This window comes from Simochromis diagramma, unplaced genomic scaffold (genome assembly GCF_900408965.1).
Source record: "Simochromis diagramma unplaced genomic scaffold, fSimDia1.1 OVJJ01000320.1, whole genome shotgun sequence".
NCBI classification, from domain to species: Eukaryota; Metazoa; Chordata; class Actinopteri; order Cichliformes; family Cichlidae; genus Simochromis; species Simochromis diagramma.
Window position 1 is genome coordinate 6,645,995 of NW_024386773.1, and position 24,949 is coordinate 6,670,943.

The 24,949-nt window shown below is 39.6% G+C and overlaps 1 protein-coding gene across 5 annotated transcripts in view; it reads left to right on the forward strand.

Annotated features, from left to right (window-relative positions):
• arhgef10la (Rho guanine nucleotide exchange factor (GEF) 10-like a) overlaps positions 1-14,039 on the forward strand; it is a 114,759-nt gene extending 100,720 nt beyond the window's left edge. For all 5 annotated transcript variants that reach the window (XM_040005464.1, XM_040005480.1, XM_040005473.1 and 2 more), the window contains 3 exons: positions 4,257-4,428; positions 9,692-9,814; positions 10,398-14,039. In XM_040005464.1, coding sequence (XP_039861398.1) covers positions 4,257-4,428; positions 9,692-9,814; positions 10,398-10,948 — 846 coding nt within the window. In that variant the 3' untranslated portion in view covers positions 10,949-14,039. The remainder of the gene's footprint in view (positions 1-4,256; positions 4,429-9,691; positions 9,815-10,397) is intronic.
• Positions 14,040-24,949: the final 10,910 nt, after the last annotated feature.

The window sequence follows — 24,949 nt, forward strand, 5'->3', positions numbered from 1 at the left end:
GAGCTTAGCAGGTCAGCTCTGGTTACTACTTTGCTAACCTTGTCTTCCTCACTAATATGGACTCGCGAGGGCTGACTTCACAGGGGCTGTGGTGCATATCCAGGATCTAGACAAGAAGTATTTGGCACCTACAGGAAGAGATATGGCTTGGTTCAAGGCTCAAGGGTCATGGACTCAATTCTACTTCACTTCATTGTTTCCCCACATTTGTGACCACCACTTTGTGAGATTTGTACTTCTGAATCATTTATCTGTGACTCTGCTGGACACGTTCCCCGTTTCATTTGATGCACCCTGCTGCTCATCGTGAGAGTCTTTTTAAATGTTCACAATCTGGCCTTGGCTGCACAGTGTTATTTAAATATATCATTTTTAGTCTGTTTGGGTAAACAAGAAAATACTTCCTATGGTGTTGAAATTGCCTTCAGCAGATCCCCAAAGGATTGTCATAACACTTGCAAAATTGTATGGACTCTCAGCTTTGTATTATTTAATTATATTCACTCTAGCCCAGTGGAGTACGTGAAAATTATAGTGCTGACAAATGCTTAAAAATACCATGTTTGTAAGGAAAGGAGACAGCAATAATAGAAGAAAGAACACATTTAGAAATTCAGAAGCAGCTATCAGTTTTATCACACAAAGATATTTTATGTAGCTCAAAGAAACTCCAAATGGCACTTTTCACTGCTGTATCTGTAGCTGAAAACAAGATGAGTGTTATTTTAACCAAAATGCGAATACTAGCATGACAATGACAACATTCTCAATGCTCAGATAGCACACCGTTTATCTTGTTCAGCTCTAAAAACAAAGTACAGTTTATGACCCAACCTCAACAGATTTTCCCTGTTTATGAAAATGGATCATCATTTAATCGTTATTTGTGATTCAACCTCTTGGATCCATCTAGGTCGGTGCAAAATTTCATGCTAATCTAGCCTATATTAATCAAAATGCTTTACTCAGAACGCCCGTTGCCGTCTGAGTTGTTAGTGGTGCTAAAATGTTTTTTCAGACAGAAGCAGAGATCCAATCCTTGCCAAGATCAGCATTAGTTCCCACTAATCACACCTCTAATTTGGCACACATCTGTTTTATGCATAGACTGAATTTGAAATGTGTAGACCCCTCGTGACTTCACTTGTTGGTTGTGAAGTTCTGTAAGGTTTAGAAGTGAATCCATATTTGTGTTCATTTACAAAAATATGTTCAGAGGTTGCTGAGCTAACTATGCGCTATTCGGATTATCGCTAACATTTACATGCTTAAATGTTTACATATGCAGCTTTCAAAGGGTTCTAATAATGTGCTGACCGTTTCTGTGGTTTTCCTATGCAGTTTAAGATCTTCTAGCTTCAGATTGGTGGAGTTGATAAAGTGTGGCAAGACTAAAGGTGCTGCTTTAGAGAGTTATCCATCTCTATCAGGCTGTTTCTTTTCAGTAAGAGTGATCAACTACCTCACAGCAAGCCCTCACTTTACAACTTTTTGGAAATGGTCGTGACAGCAAGGGCTACGTGGTTAGGAAGTGACTTGTCAATCAAGATGTAAAAGTAAGGATTGAGACCACATGCTCATCAGGAAAAAAATTATTGATGTATTATTTTAAGTCAGAAGTTGGAGCGTTTTCTAATGCAGTCGACCTTGCAGTCGCTCCTGCTGGCCATGAAAATAAATATAGCTTTAAGAAGTGTGCTTTTGTGTTATTCTCAGCTGTTTGTTTTCTTGTATTCAGTCTAAGACTAACAGAGCTCAACCTAGATGTCATTCAGTTGGCACTGCAACAAAAAAATAACCCCCTCTTGACCTAAAAAGGATTGCCACCAACTCTTTCCCCCACCGCCACACCCACTGTGTCTCTTCACATACAATTGCTACAGTCACGCTGTGAGGCATGTTCACACCGACCAACCCTATTTACACCAAACACACACAGAAGGTGTGTGTCGGGGTGGAGGGAACAGTGTTTTTATTTGTTATTAAACTGTTTCACTCAAACAAAAACAACGAAATTACTAAAATTATAACCCTGTTTACATTCACATCACGCCAGAGGAAAGGGTTTGGTAGCAGCAGGAACGCTGAATACGACGGGACTCTGAAACACCTTCATTGATTAGAAAATGAAGAAAATTTCAACCAATCAAGGGATTTTTTATTTAGTAGATTGTCACGCAGTAGGGGATCTGACTATGAGAGTAAAACAGAGCTCGGTTTGTTTGTTTTGATTCATACACAAATTTCATTTTGCTCGAAAACTGCCAAGCTTGGCTTCGTTATTTCAGGCACTCAACATCCAGTCTCAGTATCATTACAGTGCTCCACAAACTCCAACAGTCTGCGGAGGTTTGAGTCACTCCCATATAACCAGACCTTAACAAAGTAGGACATACGTGGGCATACAGGCTTTGATCAATACTGACTGGCAGGCCTTGTTCTTTCCTCTTCCCATTACTATTTCTTACTCTTCCTGCTTTCGCCTATCACTCACACGTCCACTCAGCTCCTTCGCCCTTAGAGTGAAGATGTGGACTTTGCACTCAGAAAAGGACAAAGACACCTTGTCACCCTGTGTAATGAAGGACTAATGAGCTGTTCAGACCAGCTGTAGTGTTTGTGGCTTTAGCTCTGCTGTTATTTCCCACTGCTGGTGGGAGGAATATAGGAGAGATGTTGCTGTTAGTGTGGCACTGCCGAGCTGAGTGGAAAGGGCACATTACTACTGTCAAGCTTCACTGACTACCTCATCTCTGTAAGCAGCGTTGGATTCAGGAGACTAATACCACGTTGTTGGTTGGGGGCAACAGTTGTGGCTTTTACTTACCTCGTATTTGACACAACACAATGGGCATTCACTGTGTTTTATCTACAGTATACGTGTGATGAAATATGGAATGGATTTTGCCGTGCGGGCTGAAATGTGAATCGATGCTTTTGTAAATTTTATTATACACATTAAATCAATATTTTAAATATTCTTAGGCACTTTTTGAGAATCCTTGTAGCCCCGTCAGATGGGCCTGATGTGTTGGTTTCGTTTTTCCAGGATCCCATCCAGGTGGTTTCACACATATGGCAGGAAAGATGGCGTCTAACCGCCGCAGTATGTTACCCATTGACGAGCTGGAAGTCCGTTTTAGAGCCACCTTGCTCGATATTGAGGAATGCATTACTTATACATCACATGCAGTGCAACAGAATTTTTCTCTCCAAACGTGTCAACATATTTGAATTGCAATGGCTTATTGAAGGTGAAATTTTCCTTGTTATTATGGATATCTAATTTTTCGATGGCTGCACTTGAAAAACGTAGAGATGCACTGCATATTGTTTCCCTAGTGGAACAGGCACCCACTGCTGAGGAGTCAATTAAAAGGGAAAACACATCAAAGTCTTCTCTCCTTTTCCCTAATTTCAAACAAAGGAGGACCCACTGGCAAGGGCACACAAACAGGTGGTAATCCCTGTCTGCCGGTGCACTTGGGTTGGGGTGGGTGGTGCATTCTCATCCATACTGAGTCACTCTCACTGACTAATTGCCCAGCTTCATGCAACTTGTGCATTGACAGTGATATGAGTTTCAAGATGATGCCTAAAGCAGCCCTTGTCACGCCTTAGACCGCAGGGGCTGTATGTGTTGCCATGATAAGGCTCATTGCATTTATTTCAAGCTACTCATTAAGACTGTGCCCAAAACTATTTTTCCATTGTGCTCTTAAAATGATAGAAGCCAAGGGAATGATGCAAAAACATGCCCCGTGTGTCAGCGACTCTTTAAATTACAAAATTAGGAGGGACAGCTAGACTTTATTTGTAGAGCAACACTAAATGTATTATTCAGGGGACTTCTACTTCGACCTCATCGAGTTGTAATATAACCACGACAGTTATCTTAGATATTTAACAAAAAAAAATGAACACTACACTCTTTGAAATTTGAATTGAATGCCACAATAATTCGAACGCTAACTGAAAATGTTGTCATTTTTTTTCTCTGTTTCACTTTGTATTTTAGCTGGATTTTTATAGTTGATGCTGAAAATCTTGCAAATATTGTACCGAGGCCTCAATATTGGATGTCCACTCATTATGTGGAGAAAAAGTCATGTCTGTTGTTTGAAAGACCAGAACGAGGATCCAGAGAGAGCTAACCTTTCAGTTTTCTAAATGTTTTCTATATTATTTATTGATGAAATGGGTGATTGCATTTTCTTCACATGTTGTTGTAACAGAAATAACGGTTTGTTTGACAGAAGTTTGAAGTTCATCCAGACCCGCTGGTCAGTGTTGCACACATGGCGTGTGCTGGTGGAGGGGTGTGGATGGCGTTCTCAGAAGGTTCCTCCATTCGTCTCTTTCATACTGAAACGTTGGAACTTCTGCAGGAAATCAACATCTCAACACGCTCAACGCTCCAGAACACTGGTACGTGCCTGTTTAATTTTTTGGGGTTTGTCTTTATTGCACGACATGATGCTTTCCTCCAGAATGCAGGGAAATACTCTTCTCCTTTGGTTTCTTGCACTCACAAGACTGACCTGATAAGTATCCATCTCGGGCCTCTGGAAAGCCATAATAGAGTCTCTCGGTGAATGACAGGGATTAATAAAAAAAAGATTAATGTCACTAAGCAGTAGTAAAATGGCAGCCTTAAAGATTTTATACATAGGATTACTTTGAAAATATTCTTGCCTTTCTTCAAATCCATGCTTGTTTAATATCGTGCCATTTTACCTCTTCTTCTCTACATGCACCTCCCCTCTATCCTCTTTTTGAGTTAATATTTTACTTTCTTTTTGTCCCACTTTTTCCCTTACGCTCCCTTTTTCATCTTTTCCACTCTGCTTTAAAATCCTCTCACCCCTGTTTTACTTCTCACTGCAGTGTGTTTAGGATGCCACAGAGAACCCATTACTTCCTGTGCACCTTCCTTCATGATGGATGAAATATTTATCTGCAACTGTGGGTGTTTTTCCCTTTTTTAAGCAAGAACTATGGTAAACAAATTAGAGCATACCTAAAAGTGTCTAATGTGATAATGATAGTTTGACTCAGTGTCAACTTCGCTCAAACATTTTCAGGCGGTGGCTTGTGCACCTATTAGCCTATTTGTAACATGAATTCAGAATATTGAAGATCGCTTTAAGCTTAAGGGAGAGGTATAAATGCATCTGGATTCAGAAAATTTGGTCCTTTTATTGAGTCACACCAGAGTGTGATTGATGTATTTAGAGCATTACTCAAAGCCGTGGAAGCACTCCATCATATCAGGAATAAAAAGCTTTTCTCTTGTGAGTTGTGTAAAGAAAGAATACCAACAGGCATATGTTTCAAGCACAGAACCTTACTCCTTTAGATCAAAGTTCCTTTTTTTTTTTTTCCGCTCACGAGGAGACTTTAAGGAGAACAGGCTCCTATGGCCATAGTATCTGCAGAAAACTGTGACCCAGAGGTCATCTTCACCCAGCGCTGGTGCTCCCCCTTGAAATATGCAGTAGATCTGTGGGAGGGTCACAGCCTCAAGACTTGGCCCTGGGGGAAGTTACAGGGTGAAAAGAAAAAGAGTTGCGCGGCTCATGTCTTCTGGGTCCACAAAAGGAAGAGGATCTTTGACTTAAGTTGTGATTTGTTGAGCTCACAAGAGAAAAGCGGATCCCTCGACACTCTACAACCAAAGATACTGCACATGAATTACTGATAGTTGCTTTCCATCACTCGGTCTCTGCTCCCTTAGGTTTCTCCTTGACTTATGCTAGGACATGCAGTAATGATATACCCCCTAATCCTCTCCCCTTAATGTGATTTATACTCAACAGGGAATTCCAGTTGCAGTAAACAACAGAGAAGTTTCTGAGGCAGAGAAAACTGCTGATCTCTTCTCTACTAATGCCTTTAATAGTTCTATCCTTAGGGTGAAAAAAAATATCCCAAAATAAACTCCTCAGTGACATATCATAGGGAAACATTTATCTTTTGGAGACATCTTCTTTTTAAGCTCCCACGATAAACCCACTACATTTCGGAGTGTGTACATTGCTGTAAAAATTGGAGGTGCAATATTGCTCGAGGTTAAGCTATACCTCCTTAATCTTTGCCATTATCCCTCTGTAACACTGTTCTAAAGACAATGCCTGGTGCCCACATCTTCCGACTTAACTTGAGATTTCATGGTAGCCTGTGAGTGGGTGTTCATGAGCATCATTCTCTCACTTAAGCCCTCTAACCAAAGCGCAAACAGACAAACAGCTCAAATAAACAGTTTTGAGATAAAAGCCATTTCCCCCGACGTCTAACTAACTGCTGTGACCCTCTAACGTCTCCATCCAAAGGCCTCTGCGCTCTGTTTGCTCACTGCGCTTCCTCTTGTACACACTGCATGAACTTCTTACTTGGCAGGATTCATCTCTGCACAGTGAAATTAATTAATTAATAACAGTGTTGAGCCACTCATGCAAATCGTCATAATCTGAGCATGACACACAACCGCGTGTAAATACAGCTACACATGTAAATGAGCATTCTCTTGGTTGTATTCAAATGACTGTTGGTGTAATTCAATTATCATTGCCATGGATATTATGGTAAATGGTTCTATAGATAACTAGGCCACAGTGGGAGCCAAAAGCTGAGGGACCACATAAGGAATGCAAAAATAAATCCACAGCAACAATGTTTTTTTTAGTCCTTTGTTAACTGGAAACAAAGAATGTGCATGTACAATAAGAGGGTGCAATTATCCTTTCCAAGGCACTAATGCAGTGCTACAAACAGCTCTGCAGTGGGAAACCTAACAGTACAAAATATATGTTGAATATTGCATCATGCTCTATAACAGAATTTCAAAGTTAACTTTATCCAAAGGATTATTAACACACTCTAAAGGAAAAGAAAATATGCCTGAATTTTAGCAGAATGAATAACAACTTGCTGCAGTGCATCACATCTGGCGTTATCAACTACAGACGAGAATAAATAAGTAGGTAAAGAGTTAAAGCTAATTCTGCTTGTCAACGTGCACAGTGATGGCCCTGGTTAAGATAAATAACAAGACACAAAAATCAAAACTTTTGTAGATGTGTGTGTGCATGTGTGCGTGTGTGTGTTATCAGGGGAGTTGGAACTCCCTCCACTACAGTCAGCAAAACATTTCTCCCATGCCTTCTGCTTCGCTTGCACTATAAATCTTCCCAGAAATTGCAAAATAAATATATTTTGAATAATAATATGAAAATTACAGCCCGCAATTTTAAAAATAAATCAGCTAGTATAATTATGAAGCAGCTGAAAATGATATTTTTTAATAAGAACGGCCAGTAAAAAACAGCAGAGGTTCAAGCTACGAATAAGACAACATATTGCTCTTCCCAAAATAAAATAAATCAGGAGGTGGCTGTGTCTCAACAAAACTGTCACAGAGCAAAAAACACCAACCCTTCATACCACAGTATCAGTTTTGTGCAGCATTGTTTTGGGGAGACACACCTGACACATACCTGCACAGCAGATAATACAGGGAGTGCAGAATTATTAGGCAAGTTGTATTTTTGAGGAATAATTTTATTATTGAACAACAACCATGTTCTCAATGAACCCAAAAAACTCATTAATATCAAAGCTGAATGTTTTTGGAAGTAGTTTTTAGTTTGTTTTTAGTTTTAGCTATTTTAGGGGGATATCTGTGTGTGCAGGTGACTATTACTGTGCATAATTATTAGGCAACTTAACAAAAAACAAATATATACCCATTTCAATTATTTATTTTTACCAGTGACACCAATATAACATCTCCACATTCACAAATATACATTTCTGCCATTCAAAAACAAAACAAAAACAAATCAGCGACCAATATAGCCACCTTTCTTTGCAAGGACACTCAAAAGGACACTTTCTTGCCAGCCACGCTGTGGAGTACTTGGACGCGTGTGATGGAGCATTGTCCTGCATGTCATGAAAACCATGTTTTTCTTGAAGGATGCAGACTTCTTCCTGTACCACTGCTTGAAGAAGGTGTCTTCCAGAAACTGGCAGTAGGACTGGGAGTTGAGCTTGACTCCATCCTCAACCCGAAAAGGCCCCACAAGCTCATCTTTGATGATACCAGCCCAAACCAGTACTCCACCTCCACCTTGCTGGCGTCTGAGTCGGACTGGAGCTCTCTGCCCTTTACCAATCCAGCCACGGGCCCATCCATCTGGCCCATCAAGACTCACTCTCATTTCATCAGTCCATAAAACCTTAGAAAAATCAGTCTTGAGATATTTCTTGGCCCAGTCTTGACGTTTCAGCTTGTGTGTCTTGTTCAGTGGTGGTCGTCTTTCAGCCTTTCTTACCTTGGCCATGTCTCTGAGTATTGCACACCTTGTGCTTTTGGGCACTCCAGTGATGTTGCAGCTCTGAAATATGGCCAAACTGGTGGCAAGTGGCATCTTGGCAGCTGCACGCTTGACTTTTCTCAGTTCATGGGCAGTTATTTTGCGCCTTGGTTTTTCCACACACTTCTTGCGACCCTGTTGACTATTTTGAATGAAACGCTTGATTGTTCGATGATCACGCTTCAGAAGCTTTGCAATTTTGAGACTGCTGCATCCCTCTGCAAGATATCTCACTATTTTTGACTTTTCTGAGCCTGTCAAGTCCTTCTTTTGACCCATTTTGCCAAAGGAAAGGAAGTTGCCTAATAATTATGCACACCTGATATAGGGTGTTGATGTCATTAGACCACACCCCTTCTCATTACAGAGATGCACATCACCTAATATGCTTAATTGGTAGTAGGCTTTCGAGCCTATACAGCTTGGAGTAAGACAACATGCATGAAGAGGATGATGTGGACAAAATACTCATTTGCCTAATAATTCTGCACTCCCTGTACACAAACTTGTGGCCTACAGCATGTAGTATACACACTCATATTTTCAGATGTTTTAATGCTGTTGTTTTCATTTTTCATTCGGGTTTTGTTTTCAATGCCAAAGTGACTTTCATGGCTCCGTTCAAGATAAAAAGGAATCCAAAAGAATAACATTAAAGGAGCTTAGTTGGATTTTACTTATTACCAGTTAGATTTGGCCTGCTGCACACCATCAGGACTTTTTAAAAATCAGACCCATGTTCGTGTTAAAGTTGGGTTTGTTTTAGTATAGAAAGTGCAGCGACTGTGAAGCAGGTGAAAACGTTGTAGCTCCACATTTCTGAAGCACTCAGTTCGCAGAAAAAAATGTTTAATATTGAGTTCACAGTCTCGTTTCTTCTGTTGTGCTTCTATGAGTTTTCTTTCAACTGGGTCAGTAGCAAGAACATGGATCCAACTTTTCATAATCTTATGTAACCCAGAGCCCTAGGTAGCTGTGCTGTGCATGTGTTAAGCTTGGCAAATACAGACTGATCACAGAGCTTAAACCTTACCTAAAGCTAACACCGGGAATCAACAATGAAAGTATTTCTATTTATTTATTTATGTGGACATACTAGGACTGAACTGTTCTGGTATTATTAAAATAAATGATAGCCCATAATTCATTCTCTAAAAGATAGACCATCCAGTCTGGTTGTATCTTTTTATCAGCAGGGAGTCTATTTTTATTCCACAATCTCCAATAACATGCTGGAGTTTTGAACTATGTTATTCTGTAACAATACGTGGTGAAGAAAACTCAATTTTCTGTCAATGTTTTCTATATTGCAGGTCAGAAGAGCATGCGAGTCACAAGTCTTCTAATTTGCCAGGGACTGTTATGGGTGGGCACAGCTCAAGGCTTAATTATCACTCTTCCAGTTTCCAAACTGGAGGGCATCCCCAAAATAACAGGTATGGATCAGAAGGGGGTGTCTGACTCTGATTGAACGGCCTCTTAAGAGGTCAAAAGAAAATGGAGGAGTTATTCTTTTTTTCGAAAGAAAATGACTCTGCACTGCCCATTATTGAGGTCGCACTTCACATTCTTCTTGTTACCGTGGGAATCAGTGCAAATATAACTAGGCTGACAAGACACAAATCATTGTGTGTGTATATGTTTTCGAAGGATAATTTAAAAACTGCTTGGCTGTGTTTTGTTTATAATGCCAAGGAAATGAGGTCATTAGTTTCCCACTTGCAGTACCCTTACTTCACGGCCATCTTATTCCAGGCTAGTTTATTGAATAATATGTAAATATGCCACAAACTATAGCTGCCGTTATTGCTGCTATATTGGTAGGATTATGATAAATAGACACAGTTAACAGCTGATGACATATGATCCAAGGCTGGGTTCAAATCATTTAAAGTTCATACATTTGAAATTGGAACTTGCATTATTCTCACATTTAATTGATGCAACTCATGACGTCTTGACCCCGGCCGTGTTTACAGCAGAATGCCATTTGAATATTTTGTCTTCTGCCTTCTTCAGGAAAGGGAATGATCTCACTAAATGCCCACTGTGGGCCTGTGGACTTTTTGGCGGCCACCACAAGTTCTCTGTCTCCTGAACTTCTAAAGAGGGATTCTGTTGGGGAGAGCCCAGACTCTGCATGTGTAGTCGAGGATCGCAGTGACAACTCCTCTCAGGAATCCCTGCAACCTTCCAGCTCCTACCAGGGAGAGGGGAGAGGCAAAGGGCGTGGCGTTCTGCTGCAGTATAAGCTGCGCTCCACGTCGGGACTGCCCGGACGGCCGTTAACGGCGCTGGGCGACGAGGCGTCGGACTCCTCGCTGGAGTCTTTAGAGCACAGCGTGGAAGACGGATCTATCTACGAGCTCAGCGATGACCCAGAAATGTGGGTCCGGGGACGCACTTGTGAAAGGGATGGGGGCCGCAGGGACAGGGTGATTTCTGCTGCAGTTATCTCTGGAGGAAAAGGTTTTCGCAGACTGAAGGAGGGAGCAGCAGCAGGTACTAGGACAAGTGGGGAGGGTTTAGAGAATATTCTTATGGTATGGCAGCTCCCACTGACAGTGTGATGTGGCAAACTTATGCGTATTCCTAGAATTCTCCATAGCTTAGGCTTGAATCACCTACTCCATAAATTCTGTACATTTGAGTATATGATGAGAAGGCGGTGCCTCTGTCCCAGAGCATGGCATGTTATGTTCGAACCTGTGAAATAAGCACGCTAATGAGTTAATGCTGCTTATAAGTCAGCCCATAGGATCCTTTGAATGTTCAGGATGGCGCATCGTGATCTTTGCAGCAGAGGCACAGGCCACTACAGATTAGGTGTGTGCTGTGGGATTGTTTTGAACAGCTCCCCTCCTTAGTTAAGATTGATGCGCCACAATTTAACCTCATCATTGCTACGTGTGCCGTGCCGCATCTACTCGGTGCAAAGGATTTCTGTGTGAGCGCCCATGGACACGACGCGTTTGAGAGGCAGCCTTTGTGGAATCTGCCATGCTCTGCAGAGTTGGAAATGGACGTCTTTTATCTGATCCTGTGGGAGAGATCCCATCTGTTTAGAGCTGAAAGCTGGGGACTACCATCGCATCACAAAGCACATTAGCATCACTTTATAAGCTTTGCCAGCTTTTTTCTCATCCCATACAATGTGAATGTACGATACCTTGCATTGTGTCTCAAAGCTGAATCGGTGCTCTCTGGGGAAAAAAAAAAAGAATGTCATTTTTCTTATTTTTTTGCAGGTGTTGCAAAAATTACTCTTGGTTCTTAAAGCATACTTTGCCTATATTAAGGAGAGTCATCTTAGTACAGTGTTTTAAAAAAAAAAAAGAAGAAGAAGAAGAAAAAACGTGATTTGGAAAACTACCTGATGAGAGTCACAGATGGTGATACTCTACACTACAGAATCTATAATCACACTGCAGAATGATCTAATTATTACAGTTTTATTTGATCAAATGAAACTTTTCAGTGCCAGAGCAGCGTATTATCTTCCCGCAATATTATAAATGCCAGATATGTGTTTCATTAGTCACTGGCATCTATCAGCATAATTAAACAAATGTGCACCCTGGTTTGTGAATACTCGGCTCACATCAGTGGGAAGCCCCATTCAAATATTCAAAGTTAGACTCAAACGAATGATGAAATGAAAACGCTGCAGCCATCTAAACTGCTGTCAGCTGTGTACAAATACAAATGCTCATGTTTACAGGACCATTAATTTCAGTAACAGAAGAAGATTCTGACTAAATATGTTCTAATACAGTTACAATACAATTAACAGATGGTCGTGATGATGTATATTACCAGTGATATCACCCAGGACTTTAAGTCATGGAGACTTTTTCTTGTTTTCCTTCTGTTTTGCTAATGTTTTGTAAATATTTGGAATTTTAGTCAAACATTTTGTCCATAATATTTTATAATCAGGATATGAAGACGTCCTTAAACAACCTGTCATTCCTTATGTATAGAAACCTCACAGTTTTTCTGTGGTTATCATGTCTCGAGATTAGTTGATTTACAGAATCTGTGTTTAACCAAAAAAAATATATAAAACTCTTTTTTTTTAAATAATTAAAAAAATATAAAGGGATAACAAAGTATATGTAATGCAGTGTCCTTAGAGTCCATACATATTTTTAAACTTGTGAGCACCCAACAGTATGAGAAGTGTTCAGTGGTACCGTGTGAAGTATTTGAAAGGTTTTCCTTTAAGACGTCTTAAAGTTGAACACGTGTTGGCAGACTTGTAAACACAGACTTTCATAGAGGAACCCAAATCAAGAGGTACGTATTTTACAATGCACATTTTTCACGGTGTGCAGGCACAGTAGGTGGAGGCCACACAAGTATCCAACTACGACCTGAGTTTTGTTGATTTTCAATAAGCCTAGCGATGGTTAAGGTTATGGTATATCATTTTTCTCCACCTCTATTCTACTTAGCTTTTCCACCACACGTGGATTCTCATCTTATCCTTTTATCGCAGAAGCATGAAGTTCATGTTTTGTATTTCCCTGAGGCACACCGAGGTTTATTCTCTCTTTTCTTCTGCTCCTCACAAGTGAGATTCAAAAAAACGTTTTAAACATCCCGCTGTCAGCCGGAATCATTCAGGAAAAAGATAAAATAAAATAAAATGATGTAAACTGTCCTTGGATGCTGTCATCTAAATGTAAATCTAAATGTCACATCAGAAATGTATATTTTAATTCATGTGAAATTCAACGCTGCTGAAGGCACAAAACTCACAGTAACTGTAGAGATTGTTCATTCAGCCGTTTTTAGGGTTATTTTTTGCCTCGACTGGAGAGGGAATAGACAGCAAACATGGCTGGAATCAAACCAGGAGTGTTGCATTTGGCTACTATGGCACTTAACTTATTTAAACAGAGCGTAAATGTAATTTCTGCATTAAAAGTTTCATATCACATATCAACCTTGGCATTTCATTTGCTTACAGTATTGGCCTGCAGGTATTATCCATGCACTGAATGTTAATACTCAAGAATGAACATAATGTATTACTAATTAGAAGTCCTACTGTACTAAACCTATTTCATTTTATATAAAGGACTGCAACTCTACTGATGTTTTGAAATAAGAGGCAGTTTACACATTGTTTTCTTCCTGTGGTGATCTATATAAGTAGATTTGACAATTATTTCTTTGAGCTATGATAACATTTACTCACAACGTAAAGATGCTGAAATTTGACAACATTGTGTGACAGTACTGAAAGTAAGAAGCCTCTGTTGTAAACACCCATTGCCTACTTTGATGTCGTTGTACGCATAATTTTCCTGTGCAGTGAAGCATTATTACCGTCATAAAAGATGCATCCGCCCTAAGTTCCTCCTCTTAGGTTTGTTGGCTTATTTACAGGCTTCGTTGTCACATAGTTCCCAGATCTCAGTGACTCGTTACTTTGGCGAGTAGAATATTATCATAGCTGATAGAAATGTAATGTCAATAAGGTTAGAAAAGCGATGAAGAAGAATTATACTTCAAGTAATAATATTGCACTTGAATGGCCACAAGCATACAGGAAAAAATGCTTGTTTCCTTTTGCTGCAGTACTTCGATGTTACATGTCTAAATATTGTCTAATGTGCATATACTAAATTAAAGCATTTCATTGAAGATGAAGAGTTTAAGCTTGATTTTTATTTATCTACATGACTGATTAATAATAACGGGGCAGTGGATGCTGTCAAAAGTTTACTATATTGCTTTGTCATTAAAATGTTGCTACTTTTCTGAGATTTAGCAGCAGAATATCCTCTATTTGTTTGATACCATCATTTGGGTAATTACCTCACTTTATTTTGTGTTTGGTTATTTGAATTATAACAGGCTTAATCTGTTGGAAGCCGGGCTTTTTAAAAAAAAGAAACAACAACAAAAACAGAACTTTTTGGGGACTACTGAGAATGAGGAAAACAAAAGCTGATGTAATTTTTAATTTTGTGCTCAGTGGTTTCCCACTACCCCCAAGACATCACATCACAGGCTACTTAGTCCAGGACTTTTTTCTTGTTATTTCCCAAGAGCATTGTTGGCTTAAAACTGAAGACGGCATCAATTTTACAAGTGGATTTAATTTAAAAGAAGAAGAAGAAGAAGAAAAGCATTGATTATATCCTTTAACAGTCAGTAGGGGACAAAATGTTCCAAGCCTATATTTCCCTAGATTGACAGCTTTTGTCAATCATAGGCACTTTACAGAGATGTAGTTTCTATAAGTGCAGTCTTTGAGTAGAACTTCGAAGTTAAATTATCGCCACTGAGACTTGTTTTGTCACATCCTTTATGCCTCTTCACCTTCATCGTAGGTAAAGTGCCAGAGGCTTATGTCGTTGCATGGCACACTGCACTTCAGGGAGACGGGCAGGATTGTTACCGGCACACTCAAAAACACACTGGGGAACTCCTACCATTCCTCATCCATCCTCTTTCACCCCTCCTCCCTCTATTGCCTCTGCCTGTCTTCCTCTCTCTCCCTCAATGTCTTTTTTTTATTCTCATTTAAAATGTGCCAATGAAGTCTTTACAAATATAGAATACTTTGTAGTAGGAAATCCAGCCATGCTTTTTCCTCATGAGTAATTCTCAGGTCAGTGTACACGGGTGTCCTTTGACCACAGTTATATTAATAGTCTCCTCTTCCTGCTACTTTCACATGGAGCAGTCAGGCCACATGAAGGCTCCCTTTAGTGCTGACAATGTCAGATAAAGGTTCAGAGGGTGGGGGTAATGGGGCTGTGCGCCAATGAGTTGAGCTTCCACAGCAGCCTACAGGAAATTACCACGAAAGGTCAGCTCTTAAATAAACCATAAATGATGGACTAAACAAAGAGAGGTCAAACTGTGGTTCAGCTGTATGCAGCAGATTTAGATTACATGTCTAAACTGATCACAACCAGCTGAGGTATAAACCTACTGTAACCTTGTGCCCATCAGCTGAGGCTGAAGAGGAAATAACGAAAACATCCATAATTATTTTTTTTGTTTGCTGATTTTTATTTTACTTTTTAATTGACACAGGTTGCACAGTCTGGATAAAATTCACATATTACAGACAAGTGCAAAAAATAATCCCAAATATGCACCTTCAAGCACACGCTCATGCATACATACCTACATGCAAGCATTAATGCACACTGTAACAAAATCTTAGGGCACAACCCTGAAAGAAAAAAGAAGAAGAGAGTAGGGATTTGCAGTACATGAGTAATCTGAGAAGCGAAACGATTGTTACCACTGCACTAATCTTCTTAATATTTGATTGCTGTAACACACTGCTCTTATTGCTCAATCCACACATTTTCACATTTGTAGCTGGTGCAACATTATGCTGGACCATAGTTCCATATTGATTGTGCAGGTTTAGTGTTGTGTCTTGCTTTTGTGTTGTATCATGTTTATTTTATGTATCCATTGATTTTACAGTTTGTATCAACTTCTTGTTTACAGTTTTTATTTTAACCTGTTTTTCTGCATTGCTATTTATTTTGTGGCTTACCACCCTGTTTTTAAATACACAATGCAAATGAACATGAACTAATTTTCTTTTTTTATTTAAAATAGTAATAACGTCCAAAGTCACTGATTCACTTAGATAAACATAAAAGTCAGATCTAGATCAGAAAATAATGCATTCTCTGCCATTAATATGCCTCTTCATTTCTTGGGTATGCGCACAATCTAGGTTTTGTTTACTTGTACTCCTTTCAGTTTTGCCGCAAGCTCTCATTTACCCAAACTTTTTGGCTCATAGATGTTATCGTGGGAGCATCCAATACGCAAACATGCATCCGGCAGCACAATAAGGATGACACCACAACAGGGAGCTCCTGAAAAAGTCCATAAAACTCCAGTAAGAACTGAGAATGTAACACTGATCTGATAAAGCAGTGCTCAATTGCTTCCTGTACCAAGGTCAACAATGGAGCACATGCTTGCCTAGAAGCGAAATGAGAGGCCAAAATGCTGTGCCAGCATTCCACTGTCAAACCCCAAACAGTATAAGGCATAAATAAGTGTGCTTTTTCTGGTGGGACTTCACAAACCCCCTTTTCTAAACCTTTCTATAGATATTTTCTGCCAATTAACCCTGCTCCAGGAGAGATTTGCCTATCTCAAGCCCCAGCTTTGCGCCTGTGCAGCTTGCGGCGTCACTCTCCCTACGTCTCAGGTATAATTTGCATGCCTCGGTCAAGGCTAAACTGAAGCGGATGAAGCTTTGCAGTTTGAAGGTCTCCCTGCTTTATCTGCCGACTCCTAAAAGCCTGGCATATTTGCATTGCTTTTCATTTCCGCAGGCTTGGCAGTACGAATGATAAAGGAAGAAGAGCACACTGTACAAACCTTGCCTAACAAAGGAGGCAGTAGCTACTGATTTGCATACGAAGAATGCATGGATAAGGCCCGCACAGGGCTGCCTCGGGTCTTATTATCACCCTCCATCAACGCTCTGAGCTGATGCCTGTCAACATCTAATGCACAGCCCCAAAGAGATAGGCTAGGTCACATCATGATGTCAGATGTAACTGTCTCCTCTGGCAATGTCAGCTTCAAATAAACAGGAAAAAAAAATCAATATTTTAATAGTGGATATTGTTTTTGAGTTCAGAAACTTAGAGCTGAACTAAATTCCCTCAATGTCTCGTTTAAAGTAGGACTGTCTTGTACAATCCTCTCCTGGCTGCTTATACTTATGTTTTATTTACAACGTTTTAATCATGCAAAAGACTAATACAATTTTGATAACTGTACATTATTTAACTTGTCCCAAAGGAGAGAGGTCTGTTTAATGGCATGATACATGGCCTGTATTGAATAGTAATAATCTCCCAGAGTTTCTCTCTCTTTGTCCATCTACTTGTATAAAGGTACTGAAAAATAAAAATGTGATTGCAGCTTGTAAAAGTAGCGTCTCTGTGTGCTTTGGATTGCTTTATGTCCCTTTGACAATGGCATTTATGTTTTTTTTGGCAGTCTGTAAAATCATAATAGGTGAAGTGCAACTTGCAGAGTTTTATAGCCAATTTTCTCCAAATGCATTTATATAATGTCTCAGGCCAACGTTCCTATCCCCGCTATTTATTTACGGTGCTACGCATAAACTTGCCAGTTTTACATGTTTCTGCACACCCTTCTGTCCTGCAGTGTTTTATTTTCCAAGTCTGTTTAGGCCTTTGAAGGGCGACCTTCAATTCATATATCTGTTGCTATAACTCTTTGCTACTACCTCAGTGGGACCTCTGTAGAGAAGATAAAATTTCTTTTTATGTCTCGCAGTGTATCTAGTCACTTTTATGCCAACATTTCTCTGACTATTCAAACAAAATGAGAATGTTAGCATTCGGGTCCAGGTTTTCTCCTTTTTGCATCCCTGTTGAATCTGGAAGCAAGCCAGAGAGCATTTCACAGAGGTAAATAATGTGTTGAATGTGGCTCTAACCTGCCTGCATTTCACCGGAGGGGCAAAACTATGACTTGAATTTTTTTCTTTCAGTATCAAAAGCAGCAACATCTCATCTTCACTGTCTCTGTCGATCGGTTTGACACCTCCGAGGCAACGCTTGCATCACCTGAATCACACGATTCACAGGATAGCCTAAGCAATTTTTATTTTTGATCCATTGTTTTTAATATTAACCATATTTCCAACCATCCAAGTTTCCAAGCGTTTTGGTTTTGGTTTTGTTCAGTTTTCTGTGACTCTCATTCACATGTTTCTGACTTGTTCTCACTCTTACGCTTCTTCATTATCTCCCTCTCCATCTCTGTCCTGCATCACTTTCTCCCTGGGGGGAGAGATGTGCTGCACCTTTTACTGCTCTAGTCTTCAGCATGACAGATGGAGGCTATTAAAACACATTTTCATTGTATTATGGTAAATATGGCAGCCATGTTTTATAAAATATTACTGTTCCCAAGACAGTACTAAAGGATGCAAGAGGAAATCATAACTGTCCTGCCACGGGTTTCTCTCTATATATAAAGTAGGTGTGGTATCTCTGATTTAGTTACTGTGGGTTGTTTTAAAGAGCTACGGCATGTCAGCTGTGGTTTTGATGGCCCTAGTTCAGAATGAAGTATTTTTAATAAAAAAAGAGAAGAAGATATGACATAAGCTCATCAAGCATGATTTCCTGTCTTGCACGAAAGGAGTGTAACAGAGTAATGGACTTTTGTACAAGGCATCAAGTTTGACAGCCACTTACACGGTGCAGTTAAGATTCTTGGTTTTCCAGAGGTATAGAAAATCAATGTGAGTGGTGGCAGGTATGATATTTATTCAAAATGCACTCCCTCTCTTGATAAAAAGAGGAGAGGAGGGTTGGCTTTGCAAGAAGCTTGGCAGCTTTTAGGCTGTCTATTTTATAGAGTGGACATTCACATAACCAGCAATGACAGTTTCTATTTTTATACCCCTCACTCCTCTGAGAAAGACCCTGCAATCCAACACTGTCACAGCAGTAGGTTGGACCACAGAGAATTCATTTCTTTTTCAAATGCAGAATAGAAAAAAAAACAAACATTGTATTTAAACAGTAGTAATACAAAATAATGATCAAAAACATGTCCAATATGTTAAAACAGAATGAGCAAAATGTAAAAAAAAAATATTTATTTATTGCTTTTTAGGCAATAAACAGTGCAAAAAAACACAGTCAGCCTTGTTCATAACTAAAGTTAGGCTACTGTGATTTAGGGCTGAGAATCGTAGAGTATCTCACAGCTTGTGACTCTTTGTGACGGAATAAGAAAACAAAATACCTCTAAAATGGCAAAATCCCAGTAGTCTCACACTCTGACTCCCTCTGTGTGTATAATTATTGTTAAATCTAAATAATTCATTTAATTAGCTTTCTGATTTGTGTTCCCCTGCTGTGGACCATTTTCCCAGTTTCTTCTTAATCACTGCACGTTAGTTAACTTTAGTTTTTTTTAAAACTCCAAAATATTTAAGAAGCAAAAGAAGTCCTGAAGTAGTAACAGGTAAGACAGACATTTGGCCCCAGTGCATTAATAACTGCATCGCAAAACAAAGTGATACAATGAACTGCTCCTTTGATATTTTGTTCTAACCATAATGGTATTTCTGTAATAATGTTTAAAATGTGTAATTTTCCATTTTTTTGTGTCAGCAGAGAAAGCAGGGCTTCATGGCAGTGCAGCTGCACACTCAGCACATTTCCTAACTAACTTTCAGGAGGAGGTGAGACTGCCAGTGGTCAGGGAGTAGAAGTTTTTGAACTGTACTGAAGACGCAGAGAAATGCAGTGACTGTGTCATTTGGCTGCTATAGTTAAGATCAAATATAACTTTGAATCTGTAAATACAAAACAAAATACCAATAAGTTTGATGTGTCACATGGCCCTCTTCCTATTGAAAAAACAAAAGTTGTATCCAAGATGGCCGACTTCTAAATGGCCACCGTGGTCACCACCCATCTTGAGGAGTTTGCCCCCTCACATATACTAATGTGCCACAAACAGGACTTTAATATCACCAACCATTCCCATGTTATTACGGTGTATCCATATAAATGGCCCACCCGGTATATATGTAGATAAATAGATAAACATGTATAAACATAGTGCATGGACAAGGCATTATGACGCTAAATTCACATTACAGTGATGACTATGTGGTGACTTCTATTACAAAGTTGTTTCAGTTGTCTGAATGATGGGGGGGATTATAAAGTTAAACGTGGCTTTTTCAAACCTTTGAACTTGCATTACACTCAGCTGACGGAGGAAAATGGATGAGGAGAAGTGGAGCTGTGGACATTAGTTTTAATTATTTATTGCTTTATTTTTTCCACAAAGGCACAAATAGATGATGGTGAAGTGCATACACACTCAAACCAAAAACAACTACTGCTAACACACTGACTCTGCACGGACAACATGCCAACATTAGCATGCCAAGTGAGTGCGTGCCAAACCCATCCAAGCAACCAAAGCTTGGCTTTCAACAGGTAACAAAAGCTGAGATGCTACAAGTAGTCGGGCTCGTGGCACTGCAGTCCATTTCTTCCTTGTATGTGTTTCTAGTATGACTGCACTAGTGTTGCTGAAGTGCCTTTTGGGCTGGTTTTCAGCTTTGCTGTCGGCTTTGTGTTAAAATTTGAACACTAGGAGAAAGAACTTGTGTTCATCCTCATTAGAAAAGGGATATGTGTCAGTGTTTGGGACAGCAGCCTTGGGTTTATGTTGTTAAGTGGTAATGACAATGCATCTCATGGCATATAAGGTAGTAACTTTAAAGTGATGCAATGAGTAGTGTAACAAATTACTTTCTCCAGCCAATAATTAGGTAAAATAATTTACTTCTTTCATATAAAAGTAATGAGGATTTTGTATTTTTTTTTTATAATGACTCCAAAAGTATCAGTGTGTTTTAAAACATACTGATGATAAGGATCCACGTACAATGAGGCTTTTAGTTTTAGTTTGTTTGCAAATTTTTCTGTAAGACACACCAGCTTAGCGACTCGTGTGGAGAGTGATTCATGGCCCCTAAGCTTACGCAAGCCAATTGGGTGGTACCTGCCCTGCCAGCAATGTTCCCTCTAATTTTTCATGTGTGTGAGTGAACACACAAACTTCGTGCGCGGTCCTTTGGACCACAGTGAGCAACAGTAGACGTGTGCGCTGTGGTCAAGCCAGCATCGAATCCATCCAAGTTACATGGTTTATTGAAATAATCAAATTACAGCGTTTACATTTATGTTAGACTACTTTTAATTAAGTGCTTTAGCCCACTTACAATGAAAATGAAAAAAAAAACAACCTTGTTCATGACCTGTGTAGTATGTTAACACTATTGGAAGTAAAAATAACTTTAACTCCAATTTTGAAAACAAAACTTTCTTTTTATTTTTATTTTTATAAAGCTCTGATATGTATTGTGAGTCTGTGGTCTGGTAGAGAGTCCTGTAACTCTCTGTCTGCAAAATACAGTATATAATGACCAATGTTGGGCAATTAATTATATACGTAGTTACTTCTTCAAAAAAGTAACTGAGTTTTGAAAACAACAAAGTTTTTTTTGCAGCTGTTTACCTAAAAATGCAGCCAAGGCGTTTCTTTAAATAAACATTTCAAACTATTTACAGAACAATCAGCTGTTCTGCATCAAATTTGATGCCATGTAAATTATTTGTGCCACTCCAAAAAATAATTTCTGTCCACTATGAGATAAAGGAGAACAACAGCCTGATACCTGCAGGCCTGACAACAGGAGATGTATCACTCCTGTAACACCTGTAACATTCAGCAGTCGCCTCATTGTTCTGACACACACAACAAAACTATTGACTACACTACACACTGACTACACAAGATTTGCGTTAAACGTCGAAAATCTCTCACTTCTAAAACTTTCCCCTTCCTAAACAACTAAATGCAATGTTGCCATATCATTTTTTGATTGGTCGACATGGTACATTTTTTGACCAATAGGAAAGGGTGGGGTTTTTTTTGGCGTTGTTTTTGCTCACAGGCGGAGAGCGCTTTTGAGCGTTTTCCTTATAAAACGCCGTTTTTACTGTTTCTTCCCGCAGTAAATATAAACAACGATTTTATTCAGGAAGAAAACCAAACATTGCAGATATTTTTATCATAACTCTGGTTTTACGTGGCCTATCAACACAATTTAAAAACTGTTATAAAGTCCACACTTTTTTCGTCAATTGTTCCGTCTGTCCTGCTCACATCTCCAATGGTTGTACACGTTGTCATTAACGTGGCTTCACTCCACATCAGCCACACCGCTTTGCTAGCTAAAACACCGGTGTTGGCACATAAGGACGCTGTCATAGCCTGTCAACCACGTTGATTAGCTGCGTATATACGAATGTGAATCGTATTATTAGCTGGACTGTGTGATAAGGTGGCATCGTTCTAATCCTATACGGGAGCAGCCAGTCACTTACTGACTAACACTGCAGAACAGAATTGTTAAAGTATTAATTTTAATTTCAATTCAGGTTAGATTTTTTCTTTTTTGTGCGCAACGCAGATTTTCTGTGCGCAGAGACCGTGCCAGCAGTGCGCAATTGCGCACGCGCACAACTTAGAGGGAACATTGCCTGCCAAAGGTGCCAGACAAACAGACTGAAGACCAGTGTTGGGACTAACGCGTTATTAAGTAACGCGTTACAGTAACTACGTTATTATTGTGGTAACGAGCACGGTAACTAGTTATTATGCCAAAACCAGGAACGCGTTACTCGTTACTGGGATTTAGATAGGGTCGTTACTCGTTACTTCGTGTGGTGGCTATCGCGGAGCTTCCACAGATTCAGTAACATTAGCAAGTGGTGGAGGCCAGCAGGTGGATGAAGGAAAAGGGACGCAGAAGGAAAAGAGACCTGAGGCGGCCGCCGGTCCAAGTGTGAACTGAACTTCAGGTAAGAAGTTATGACCTGCAGTCTCTCTGGGTCAGATATAAACCAAGTTTAGGTGGAGTTTATTTTCGTTATGCTGACTTTTTCCGTACTGCGTGCTAGCTAGCATGACGGAGTTTCTATACAGCTGGGTGGGTGCTATAAGTTAATGATGTTGAACTTTATTTTGTTTATAAGTTATTAGAGTTGCCAACCGTCCCGTCTGGTATTCAGAGAAAATATTACGCGTTTCTTATTGAGGTGAAAAGGAACAGTTTGTCCCGTAATTCAGCTACAATGAAAAAGGCACAAAGCTGGAGTTATTCTGTGTCTTTGCTGCACTGCTGCCTCTTCTTTCATTCTCCCCCTCCCTCTCCCGTTTCTACTTCAATCATGAAAACTGATCAATGATCAGCTGATCGTCTTTTCTCTCTTGTTTATTTATCGCTCACTTTGCGCCGAAAGAGGAAACCAGCGGATGTCGCCCTAAACAACAGCAGCACGTTTAAGCTTGATCAGCTATTGTTAGAATTTATTTAATATTAATTTCTAGTATCAGCTGATATTTGCTGGAGCAACAGCTGTAAAGCTGCTGGTCATGATATGGTTTGGTTATCTGGTGAGAGGGAAACATGAAGATGAAACCAGGAGATGTCCTTACTGGATCATCAGAGCTGAACAGGTGATGGAAAAACAGGTTTACCTTTTAGGTGACATGAATGAGTTGAAGGGAAGTTATGAACTGTTTCTGAGAGACAAATAACACCAGGATCCTTTTTTAGGTAGCTGACAGCTGGTAACTGTGCAGGTGCGGATCTAGCAAAGTGTTGCCAGGGGGCCAGGTAGAGCATTAACAGGGAAAGGGGGGCACAAAGAAATACTTTTCTTTCTTATTCTCATTTAAAATGTCTAGCTTTTAAAAAATAATTATCTGAATCTTACAACAAACGATTGATAGATTGATGCATATATACCATCAAAACAGTGTGCATCACTGTCACAACAGTGTTTATTTTCATTCAAAGGCTTTATGATTTTTCCTATAATGGTGGGCCGGTCTCTAGTCAAAATGCCCGGGACAATTTATTTGTCCCAGTCCAGCTCTGTATGCAGCTCATCTGCAGTCTGGTGTTACCTACATCTTCCTATTCAGAAGGCAGAATTTCCGAGTTCTGAGTACAATCGAAAGCACCACGACTGCAGTTTTTGTGTTGGATGTAAAAGGCGCACATGACGCTGTGACGTAGGCTAGAATCATGGCAGCAGTCAATGACGGTCCAGGCGTGGGATTTCTCTCGTGGAAATATGCACATTATCTTTTCCTTTCTATTGGTAGGTGGCACAGTGCACTTGTGGCAAGTAAGCAAGCTAGAAGACTGGCAAAGTTATGGAAGAAACACATTAACAAGAGAATTCTGAGTAAAATCAAAGTTACTTTCCCTAGTAACTAGTTACTTTGAAAGTAACGAGTAACTTGAAGTAACTGAGTTACTTTTGAGAGAAGTAACTAGTAATGTAACTAAGTTACTATTTTAAAGTAACTTACCCAACACTGCTGAAGACAAACAGCAAGTAAACAAATTTCTGGTGAAACGAGATGCAAATCTTGTAAGAATTTTTTATGTTCAAGACAAACACAACTCTTTCCAACTGAAGATTTTCCTGTAATTCAGGATATGGCCATGCATATTAGCCTACTTCGAAAAGCACTTTTTGCTGAAAAGGCAGCTGTGTAAAATTTTTCTTTGTCTATTCACTTTACACACATCTCAGCAAGAAAGGAATGTTGCTCCAAGTTTTCTATACTCCAAGGTGGCTCAGTGACTTCAACATTTATTCAATGTTGTTCAAACAGTAAAAATGAGGGCTCCGCTTAAACCACCCATCAGGCTTTGATGCATTGTGCATCTGGTGCAAGTGTGCAGAAGCATCCATCCTTAGACACAATTAGTGATCCAGTTGGTGTTCCAAAAGCACAGCTCATTAAAAAGAGGAGAAAAGTTGACGCATTGTTTCATTCATTCTTTTTGCAGCATTTTTTTTAAAACTGTATGGCTGTGCAAAAGTCACAGCCATACAGTTACAAGTACCAACATGTTCAGTGACAGCTCATTTTACCAACCCACTTGTTTAAACCTGGAGTAAGTG